Below are 12,061 nucleotides of genomic sequence, written 5' to 3'. Positions count from 1 at the left end.
GTCAGTGGTAGACAGTCCCCCTTTCCCTGCCAGCACTCACCACAGCAGGGGGAGACTGAGTAAGTTTATGAGGCTATTTAGCAACTGGGTCCTAGGCCTGAGGACTTGGGACAAGAAAAACTTGGCTCCGCCCATCTCATGGCCACGCCCACACCTCTGAAGGGCAGTTGCCTAGCAGCAGGTGTTGCTCCAGTCCTTGACAACCTCCAGCAGCCAGGAAGAAAGAAGCACCATGCCCAAGCATGCGGTAGTGACCTTGCGCTATGGACCCTACAGCGCGGTGGGCCTGTCCGTGGAGCACCGCACCTACCGCCTGGAAGGTCTGCAAGGTGGGCCACCCCACTGAGTGCCTCTTTTTGAGCCTCAGCCCCCGGGACTCAAGCTGAGTCCTCTACCTAGGCCTCCCTTCCCTTTTCAGACCCCAGGAAGCCTTCATAGGATAACTTAGCCCCTCCTCCCTCTGGTCCCCATTGCTTGGATAGAAACCTGAAAACGAATGTGATCTGTGGGCACCCTGAGTGTTACCAATCAAACTACACAAATAAAATGGCTAGGAGAAAAAAGTACCTAATCCCACATTACAATCTGGGAAATTTAGGGTCAGAATTATTATAAGTGACGTTCATGGAGTGACAGGACTGAGATTCTATCCTGTGCTTCTTCATCTATGCAGCAAGGCCTGTGTTAAATGTCTGTCTGCATAGACTCAGGCAGATGGGCTCACTGTTGATCAGGATGTATGTGTTCAGGAGAGCTTTGATTGTTGAGAGTCATACCTAAACCTTCACAGACTAGAGGGTGCATGGGAACCCACCTACAGTGGAGTTACCAGCATTTCACGGCAAAAGCCCCAGCTCCAAGAACCCAAGGGACTAAACAGCCACCACTTGTATTAGTCAGGGATCTCTAGAGTCACAGAACTTATGGGATATGTGTGTGTGTGTGTGTGTGAATTTGTTGAAATGACTTATGTCTTACAGGCTGCAGCCCAACAATAGCTAGTTATGAATGGAAAGTCCAAGAATCCAGTAGTTGCTCAGTCCCATGAGGCTTGGGGGTCTTAGAAAGTCTTCTGTATACGCTGGGGTCCCCAAGTAGGCTCAACAGCATGCTGGCACAGTGAGGGCAGGTAGGTGAACAAAGGAACCTTCCTTCCCCATTGTCCTTACGTAGGCTTCCATCAGAAGGCCTGGCCCAGATTGAAGGTGTGTCATCCGCCTCAAGACCTGGATCAAAGGCGCATTTCTTTCCAGCGCACGTTCTGAATCACAGGCGTGCCCTCCATTTCTGATTGCAGTTCATTCCAGATATGCTCAAGCTGACAACCGAGAAGAGCCATCATATCACCCAAATATGATAAATAAAAAGATACGCTGAGAGAGCAGAGAAATTTTATTAACGTGGCAGAGTGGGGGGGAGAAGGGATAAAGGGTTCAATGAGCCCAAATCCATCCCCGGGCTACTGACTAAACTTTAGGATTAAATGGAGAAAGGGCCCGGTGGTGGTGCACACCTTTAATCCTAGCACTTAGGAGGCAGAGGCAGGTGGAGTCTGTGGCCTATGGAGAAACTGTCTCAAAAAACAACAACAAAAAGAAAAATTGAAGGAAGAATTGGTACAGAGACGTGAGATGTTCATACACTCAAGCCATCCTGGTGGATTGTGTATCGCCAGTGCTCAGGAAGACCCCTTGAGTCTAGTTAAGCAAGCTGGTGACCCAAAGTGAAGGCAGAGATGCCAGACTTTCATCCCACTCTGACTTACCTTGTACAACCAAGTGATAAACTGGATCCTTTAACAAAAGCAGTTTCTAAGTACCTGTCAGAATGGCAGTAATCGGAGGTGATTGAGGACGCGTTTGAGTTGAGTTTTAGTGAACAGGTGGAGATTGGCCAGGTACAGGCCAGGGCGTTGCAGGCAGAAGACCTGACCCTTTCAGGAACTGGTGGTCTGAATAAGTGTTGAGATGTTGAACTGATGGAGGTTACGCCAGAAGGGCAACACATGCAGGGCCATCTGAAAGCTTCAGGCATGAAAATGAGCCCTCAGTTGCTCTGAACACAAATAGAGGGTCACGGGTGGAAGGGGGAGAGGCATAGAAGGACTTTGGTAGTGCCCCCTGCCCTGGGTTATAATGAGAATCTCTTGGATCAAGACAGCCATAAAGGGAAGTTATGCCAAGTAACAGCAGTAAACTCCCTAGGACAGGGGACGATGGTAAAGAGGATGCCACCAATATCTATCCACGTCTGGCTAGCAGCAAATGCATGGCAATGCCATCTACCAAACTAGAAAGCACCAGCAGGTGTGTGTGTGTGTGTGTGTGTGATGGTTTCATTGATCCTTTTCAAACACATTAAACTTCACACACTTTTAGCTCCTTAGTTAAATGTACAAAGGATAAGAAACTAATCCTGTCAGACCAGCCCGCCCCCCATGACCTCGTTATGTCCTAAAGGCCCTGTCTACAAGTATGGTCAGAGAGAGTTTAGACTTTCAACATACAAAATCGGGAAAGCACAATTCAACCACAGCAGCAGCCCTCATGTTAAATTTAATGATGCGAACACGTATTTGAGTAAATAAAACTTACCTGTGCTCTGGAGGCTGCGTCAGCAATAGCTGACAGGAAGTAGTAGGGAGGAACCAGATGGAGAAGGGTTTATAATGGGGGGCGAGGAGCAACCCAAGGATTTCTTGGGAGATGTGAGGAGATGAGCTGCTTGCTATTCAGCCTCTCTGGGAAGCAGGGTTCTACCTCAGCCTTTGAATCTTGGATTCTTTAGTGGAACAGAGACTTAGATAAGTTCTCTTAGTAGTGTTGAAAGAGTTGGTGCCTGAAGGAACAGAATTTCCTCAGGCTGCGGGTGGCAGTGGAGTTGCAGTTGCTGACTAGGATCGCCGTGGTTTAATAGGCAGACAGTTAATGCTACACACCCCAGGAGGGCATGTTTTGAGGACATAACTACTCAACAGAAAAATAGAGCCCCATGTTTGCAAGGAGAGACGGAACCAGGCAGCTGGCCAGGGATGGGCAGTGCAGAGTGGGAGACAAGGTAGAAGTACCAGAAGGTACGTGAGATGGTTCCAGAAGGAACGGGTCCAGAACTGTTGAGCCTGAGTTATCTCCAGAGAGAGATGCACTCATGGCTGTCAGTCATGGAAGGATTAGAGAACGAATGTTCTCTTATGTTTCCAATTGGAGGACAAATGGGTCAGCAACCGTGGAGGAAGTGTCTATGAAATGCAGCCCACACCACAGAAATCAAATGGCTTCATTTCCAGGTGTCTTCTTAACTGAAAAAGCCCACACACGGGTGGCATATTACCAACATTTTTGGCAATATTCTTGGTGAAAGAAAAACGATAGAAACAACCAGAAACTGCAATGGTTTAGATAAATTGCAGCACATCGGTCATGTGACATGGGATGGTGGGTGGCTGGGTTGGGTAAACCCAGCACTAGGGACAGAGCCTGCCTCTGAGTTCCCTGCATACCACAATCTCTCTTCGCTTGAACAGGCAGATAATGGAAGAGGCACAAAGGGTAGAATCAGAGTAGTTTTTAAAATTTTGTCCTTTTCTGTAATTTCTAAGGTTTTTTTCAGATTCACATCTGCCTTACATTTATAATCTGATATTTTAGATATACTTATTTTTCAGCAAAAATCTACTAAAGAAGAAAAGAAACATAGAGCCAGTGCATATCTGTATTGTGGCACTTGGAAAGAAACAGAACCCAGGCACATCTGTAATCGTAACTCTTGGAAAGAAAGACAGAACCAGTGCACATCTGTAATTGTGGCTCTTGGAAAGAAACAGAACCAGTGTACATCTGTAATCATGGCTCTTGGAAAGAAAGACAGAACCAGTGCACATTTGGCAATTGTGGCTCTTGGAAAGAAACAGAAACCAGTGCACATCTGTAATCATGGCTCTTGGAAAGAAACAGAACCAGTGCACATCTGTGCACAATTGTGGCACTTGGAAAGCAGAGTGAGGATTAGGCATTCAAGCCAGCCTGGGCTACATGAGACTCTAAAACAGGGAGAACAACAAAAGAGGAAGATGAAGAATCAGTCAGGGTAGCACCAGCATTCAGGTGAGATAAGAGCCAAGGCTAGCCCCCCCCCCCCAAAAAAAAGGAAGAGGGGTTGGGGAAAGGAAGGGTAGATGAAGGAGAGAAAGGAAGGAGAGGGATAGAGAGGAGAGGAGAGAAGGCAGATATGGATTGGAGAGGGATGTGGGATGGGTGAATACTGAGTGTGTGGTTCTCTGACCTCAGAGAGGCAAGCAGTACAGAGGTAAGGGAACTGGCAGAGCCGAGCCCACAGACTCAGGCTGCTGCTCCCTCTGGGGAGGGGAGGGTGTTTTGAGAAGATGACAGGGAACATTTGGATGGCAGGAGAGGTTTGTAAGGTATCTGCAGGTGGCTGATTTGTAGAGTACACCCATGCTTGATAACGCATCTAATAACAGCTGCCAACTTTTACAGAGGACCTGGTGACAAGGGCCAAGGTGTTAATAGCAACAAAGCAGGGAATATTTGCTCCCCCTCCCACATCCCCCACTTTAGATCCAGTGTTAACACTGAGCAGGCAGATCTACCTGTAGGCCTTCCTCTGTAAAATCTGCATCAGAATTCTGCATCTGACTTTTAAAAACACAGCCCTTTATCGTTTCCCGAAGCCCCGCTGTCTTTGGAAGGATGCCTGATCTTTTCTGAACGTACCATGCCCTAAGCAATCTGAACAGTCCTGTTCTTTATTACCCATGAATTATAATCGCTCAGCAAAAATGTCTCCACTAAACCAGTCCTTAAAAGAGAGCTAAGTAATTGCCCTGGCCACAGTCGCTCCTTGTCTACTGTACTTGAGCCTGCCAAACGAGCCATTCAAAGGGATTGGAAGGCACTGAAACTGACCATTAAAAATAGAATCCATCTTTATTTAGTCAAGGCTCCCAAGTGATAGCCTCCATCCCCAGTGATGCATTAGCTGTATTCATTAATGGTCGCTGGCATCATGTCTGCTCTGTGTAAAGGAAGGAGAGAAGCCAGTGGACTTCGACTTCCTACCCAGAAGCATTTACATCATCTACAGATACCGTATGACTCCGTCAGCTCAGTGAGGACGGAGCCTCTCCTGTCGCCTCCACTTTATCCAGGTCTCCTGTGAGGAATGAGGTGCCACTTCAAAGAGGCGGGTGTTCTGCGGGTGGCTTACCACTTCTGGCTGATTTATGCTGAAGTTTAGCTACTGCCTGTGCACAGACTTTGTTTTACGGAGCGTATTTATCTGACCTTTCTTTGAATAGACAAACCAGGCGCAACTCAGGAAACCGTGGCCCCTCCATGCCGAGTGGTGGCATTTGGTGAGCTGCAGGGATTCCAAAGTGTCGTCTTCTCCCATCCCTTAAGCCTGCCCCAGCCATGTTACAGCCAGCCTCACTGTCACGTGTCACTCCTCTCTGACAGGAAGGGGATGATGTCCTGAGACAGACAGCGTGACCACCTCTGAAGCCATTGTCATTTGAGTACAAACCAGGCCCGTGGCCAATAGCCACAAGGGAAGTGGGTGTATACTCAGCTTCAGTTTATGTTTGCTGCTTTGGGGAGACAGTGTTGATCCCAGGTACCCAGAGGTGGGCTGGGTCAAGAGACCTGCCCCTCCAGAGCTCAGGTACCTATACCTGGCAGCCTCTAGAAGGAGAGATGACCCTTTCTTTTGTAGATTGCAATCTAAGCTCAGTCAGATGGGAGTCAAGGGGCATGCATCGTCAGGGGCAGCTGGGAGGTGCTTATTCCTGAGGTCTCTTGAGGGACCACCTGCCTAGTCCTGGTAGCCCCAGCCTCTCAGAGTCCCTTAGGCCTTAGAAATCTGGCCTTGGGAGTTTGTAGCAGAATGACAGCTAGACTCCTGAGTTGTCTCTGTCAGGTTCCTGTCCACTCCCCAGGAGGGTCTACAGACCGTGCAAAGCCTAGGGTCCTAGAGGCCATGGGACACTTTCCCATGTGCAGCTACTTCCTGTTAGGGAGAAGGGTGCTATGGGCAGGGGAAGGTGAGGCCAGAAATCCCCACCATGGACTGATGTCATGTCTCCCTGGAGGAGGAGCTGCCTTTCCAAACCAGCTGGACCACTTCCATTTAAAAAGTCACTGGTCCAAGCCGAGTGCCCTCTTGAAAGATGTTTAAGATCAAGACACTCGAACAGGATACAATAGCATAAATACGCCAAAGGAACGATGCAGGCGTTCTTTGGAGAGAGGCATTAGCCGAGGCAGGTCAATTAGGGCCGCCTCTGGGTGCCTGAAGAGTGTGACCATGTTAATGGAGACCCTCACTGAGTCTTTCTCAAGTTTCCTTCTAAAAGTGAAATCAAAATTATGCAATTAAAATGCTCACAGCTGGGGCTGGATGCTCTCGAGCTGATTGAAAGATGAAGAAGTGGACAGGACAACATTTTGAAACAGCAATTGTCTCTGTAATTAAATGCAATTAGCTGGCAGAAATGTCTGTTTTTCCATCCTGAAACTGCTGGCATGCTAAGACTTGAAAATAAAAACATGACCCCATCTGATGCCTTGTTCCCTCTAAACCAGAGATATTCAGCGCCGCACACAGAACGCTAAAGGAATGGGACATACCAACTCTAAGATGGATGGGGCAATGGGCACATCAGGGGAACTGGAAAGATGGCCCTGGGCAGGCTAGCTGACTAGGTTGCCAGGCTTGTTAACCACAGACAAGAGACTTAGTAGGCCAGGCTGTAGTGGAGACTTGCCTAGCACACTGAAGACCTTGGTTCAATCCTCAGGGGAGGGAGAAGGAAAAGGAAGAGAGATTAAGTCAACAAGTTATATATGGCTGACCTCTGGGAAAGAGCCACCGGCTGTAAAGGCTAAGCAGGCCCCAGACTCATAGGTGGGAATAACGAATACGCTTTCTTTTTAAAAGTTTTCTGAGCTGGGCAGTGGTAGCACACATCTTTAATCCCAGGACTCAGGAGGCAGAGGCAGCTGGATCTCTGTGAGTTCGAGGCCAGCCTGGTTTACAGAGTGAGTTCCAGGACAGCCAGAGTGACACTGTCTTGGAGGGGAACAAATTTACCGATTGTTGTAGACATTGTAGAGAGCGCTAAGAGAGTAAAAGTCAATGTTTCACATAATCTCACTGCAGAGACAAAGGACACTGAGTTCCCTTGCTCTCTTCCTTGACTTTTGAGACAGGCTCTCATTTTGTGGCACAGGCTGGCCTCTCTAACTCAATATCCTTCTGCCTCAGGCTACCTAAAAGCTGGGATTATAGGTGTGTGCCACCAAACAGGGCTCTTCTTTCTTACATATTTTAATTAATATTGCATATATATTCTTAATATATTACACATTTATAACCTTATTTTTGTTGTAATCACAAGTATTGCTCTATTTCAAAAGTCCCCCTTTTTTTTGTTTTCTTGAGACAGGGTTTCTCTTTGTAGCCCTGGCTGTCCTGGAACTTGCTCTGTAGATCAGGCTGGCCTCAAACTCAGAGATCTGACTGCCTCTGCCTCCCGAATGCTGGGATTAAAGGTGTGTACTACCACTGCCTAGCTAACTCATGTTCTTCACTTAGGCACCTTTGCCAACTCCTTGATGTCAAGGGTAAAACAGACCCAACTCTCTTGCTATACACCATCCTCTACCAGCCCAAACAGCTTACCATTCCTCAAAGGTCCTGAGAGACCCCTCTCTACCGCCCAGCTAAGTTCCTATTTAATGTTTACATGTATATAGTATGTGTGTATGTGTTTGTGTGTACATCATGTGTCTTAAAATTGGGATTTCTGTTGTCATTACAAGACACCATGACCACAGCAACTCCTATAAAGGAAAACATTTAATCAGGGCTGGCTTACAGCTTCAGAGGTTTAGTCCATTGTCATCCTAGTGAGAATCATGGTGACATGCAGGTAGACAGGTACTGGGGAGGAAACTGAGTTCTACATCTTGCTCCACAGGCAACAGGAAGTGAACTGTCCACATTGGGCATGGCTTGAGCACATGAGACCTCAAAGCCCACCTCCACAGTAACACACTTCCTCCAACAAGGTCACATTTTTCAACAGTGCCACTCAGTATTGGCCAAGTATTCAAACACAAAGTCCATGGGGACCATACCTATTCAAAACACCACATCATGACACACACGTGCACATCAGAGGACGGCTACAAGAGTTGGTCCTCTCCCACTTCAGGTTGTAAGTCTTGGCAGTAAGCACCCTTAACCAATGAGCCATCTCACCATCCTAGAATGGTAAATTTCCAAATTAAAATCTCATTATGAACACACAGCATTATTACTCAATCATGCTTTTATTATCAGACTTATGAATTGTTCACAGAATTTTGGTATTATATGATAAAAAGAACATCATGTTGCAAAAAACTACCTGTATTTCTGATTTTTTTTTTCTTATATGGTTTCTTTTATGTGCAGTGTTCTCAAAACATGTTTTTGAAGGTTGTGGCTTATGCTATGGATTGCCCTCTGGAAAGGCAACCAAATTATATCTCCATACTCAGGAAAAGATCTACTGATCATTGTCTCTATAAGGCTAAGCTGTGGAATACGCAGCGGCCACTTCTGAGAGATGGGTTATTTCCTAACAGATCCTCTAAGTCTGGGTAATTCAACAACCTAGATGTGTTCACTTGGGTATCTGTCTTGTTTTCCTGAGACTATAAGGATACATGGAGATCAGAGACCAATTAAGTACCCAGCAGGTGACCATAAACAGCAGGGAGGAGACCAGCTGCTGTTATCTACGAGGACATAGATATAGGTTAACCTGGAGTCACTCCATGTCACCCCATGTCACCCACGTCACTCCCTGTTTTCCAGCTGTGTTGGCCAAAGATGGACATGAGATCATCTTGGAGCAGATTGAAGACTGGAATCTGGTGGAGCTTGTGGTAAATGAAGAAACAGTCTTCCAGTGTGATATCCAAGACCTGGAGTTTGGTAAGGCTCTAGGAAGCCTCTGCTCTGCACCCAGCCTCTGCCGAGAACTCCCTCAGTTTCTAGCTGAGTTGGTCAGGGAGTCATGCCTAGAGCCAAATTAGGGTTGTTTTTGCATTTCAAATTCACATCAAGAGCCCTGTTCCCTGGGGCACATGAAAGACAACAGCACACACACACACATTCATACACATACTATGCCACATACACATATCACACACATACACACACACACACACCATGGCAATACACATATCACACACATACCACACACACATGTGCACACACACATACCATGGTACATACACATATCACACACATGCACACACACCACACACATACACAGTCACACACGCATGTGCACACATGAACACGTGTGTGCGCACACATACCATGGTACATACACATACACATATACATATACCACACACATGCACACACATACACAGTCACATACATGTGCACACATGAAAATACACTACACACATGCATACACACATGTTCCATGACACAGACACACCTCTATATGAATGATAAGATGATAGATTATTGAATCTACCTTTAAAACAAAAAGGAACTACTAGTCTTAAATATTTTGCATTGGTACAAATTTAAGGTTTTTTTGTTATACTGTATATACGTTTCTACTATTTAAGGTATTGTACTTATGCATCTCATTTAACAATGTAATATAAAGTTCTAGTCCTTAAAGCTAATTTTACAAACTGTTCAGGATAATTAAGGAATGTAGGTTAGCAGTTAGTCGTTATAACAAACTTGTAGTCATGTATGTATGTTTTCAAGGTTAAACAGATATAATTTAGATAGATAGGTGGTCTTCAAACACTTCAGAGATCTACAGAATATGGCATTTAATATGTTTTAACAACATAAGATTTTTCATGATAGTGAGACACATCTGTTCCTGGCAGCACCAATTTACCTTGAAAAAATATGGATGATGGGCATCAAAGAACCTCCATGTGGAATCTGTTTTCATTGTGGAAAACTTAGCCACTGGGCAAGAAACTTCCCTTTCCTTGACTGCTGACAGTATGTTGTTCAAATTGGACAAGCAGGACACAAAAGAAAGCAACTGCCAAGCCTTGTTAAGACAAAGTAGAACAGTCCTTCAAAATCCCTGCTTCATAGTAAAATCTGTCAAATATTCTAGGCCCATATGGCAAAGATGGATGCCCCAGTGTTGCAGAGGAACCTTGGGGGACTTCTAGGCAGCCAGCTGTCTCTGTTGTGTCTATGGTTTTGAAGTTGTTTGTTTCATGCTTCCTGTTTACTTAGGTAATATCATATCCTTCTGGGGTCTCTGATGGAATTAGAGCCTAGACAATTATAGTTATACAGTTTTCCTTGCTATCAAATTCAGAAAAAACTTACAAAAAAAATGTAAAGTGTATAAGGTTGAGAAACATAAAAACTTAAGTTATTTATCTAGAAAAATGTTCCAAAGTTTAAAAAGATATTTTTAGGACAGTCATACAAGTTATGATAGAAAATTGTTTTGGTATAAGACTTTGGACTCATCAAGATAGAATAAATAATAGAGTAATTTCTTCAGATTTGCCAAATAAAAATGGACTTGACATTGTGAACGTGAATGTAATTCTTATTTGATAATCGTTCTTATGGTATATAATTTTACTGTATAAGAGTTAAAACCTTTCCTTCTTATTTAGACAATAAGAGAGAAATGTAGTGGGATATTTTTACACTGTGTAAAGATGTATTGCTATAATTGGTGTAATAAAAAGCCGAATGGCCCATTGGCCCATTGCTAGGCAGGAGGTGTAGGTGGGACTTCTGGGCAGAGAGAGACCTCTGGGAAGAAGAAAGTGGAATAGCCAGCTGGACTTGGAGGAAGCAGGATGGGCAGTACAGAGATGAGGTAACACCACATGGCAGGATGGAGATTAATATAAATGGGTTGATTTAAGTTATAAGAGCTAGTTGAAATAAGCCTAAGCTAAAGGCCAAGCTTTTATAATTAATAATAAGTTTCCATGTCGTTATTTGTGAGCTAGTGACCCAAAGAAAAATCTGACTACACATACACACAGACACATATACCATGACACACACACTACATACATACACACACACACACATATACACACACACACACACATATATACACACACACACTCACTCACTCACTCACACTGGAGTGCTGTGCTGCCCAGCTTCTTCTCCAAACACTGGAGACAGCAGAGGAATGAAAATGAAGCTGGGCCAGCATTCATATATGATTGAATTGGAAGAAAATAAGGTCTGTGTTTAGTTTCTTTTTTAACTTTAATAATGTGTTTCATTATTATTTTACTTCAAAGTGATTTTTGTTCCATTTATTTATTTCACCTAGACTTATGAGACAATTAGAGTATACCCACAGTATATCAGCTATTTTCTGCACATTTCTTTGCCCTGAGGGGTCTGCTGGCCCATAGGTTGGCACTGTGTCTATCTCCCTGTGCCTGAGAGTAAGAGCTTCAGAAATCCACTAAGACTCTGCTAGAGGCTACTTCATGTTTTACCTGCCTGTAGCCTTTGAAAATAGGCTCCCAGTGGAAGCCCAAGGTATATTTAATACTACATCAAACTGTATATAAATCTGGCCAAAAGGTGTGTGTCATTTATTTCCCTAGGGGGTGACGGCAAACTAGACCCACTGTGTGAAGAGGCCAGGATTGCTGTGCTAGATGCCTTCTGATCGCATGGAGCAGACAGAAGAAAGCCAGCTATGCCCTCCAGTCTGCAATACCAGCCAAAGGGGCTTATTGGGCACACGGACAATGGGATACACCAGTTAGAACATGGCAACGGCACCTGTTCTCTAGTCTGGACAGTTTGAGTTTCTCATCTGGCTTCACAGACATTCACAAAGATAATAAAACCACCTTTCTGGCAACATCTCTCAGTGGCGACCCATAGGGAGAGTCCACCAATATCAGGTGCATGTGCATCCGAAGGAAATAATAAAATGCAATCTAATAACAGAGCGCCGTCCCCTAATAAAGTACTGTTGCCAGAAGCATTAGACATTCCA

General features: G+C 45.0%; 1 protein-coding gene across 1 annotated transcript; it reads left to right on the top strand.

Annotated features, from left to right (window-relative positions):
- Positions 1-220: 220 nt before the first annotated feature.
- On the top strand, positions 221-12,019 carry C5H10orf53 (chromosome 5 C10orf53 homolog). The gene is made up of 3 exons (XM_057770835.1): positions 221-329; positions 8,884-9,003; positions 11,661-12,019. The coding sequence occupies exons 1-3, from the start codon at positions 233-235 to the stop codon at positions 11,723-11,725; spliced, it is 282 nt and encodes a 93-aa protein (XP_057626818.1). The 5' UTR covers positions 221-232; the 3' UTR covers positions 11,726-12,019.
- Positions 12,020-12,061: the final 42 nt, after the last annotated feature.

Source organism: Chionomys nivalis, chromosome 5 (assembly GCF_950005125.1).
Source record: "Chionomys nivalis chromosome 5, mChiNiv1.1, whole genome shotgun sequence".
NCBI classification, from domain to species: domain Eukaryota; kingdom Metazoa; phylum Chordata; class Mammalia; order Rodentia; family Cricetidae; genus Chionomys; species Chionomys nivalis.
This window is presented reverse-complemented; position numbering and strand designations above follow the sequence as displayed.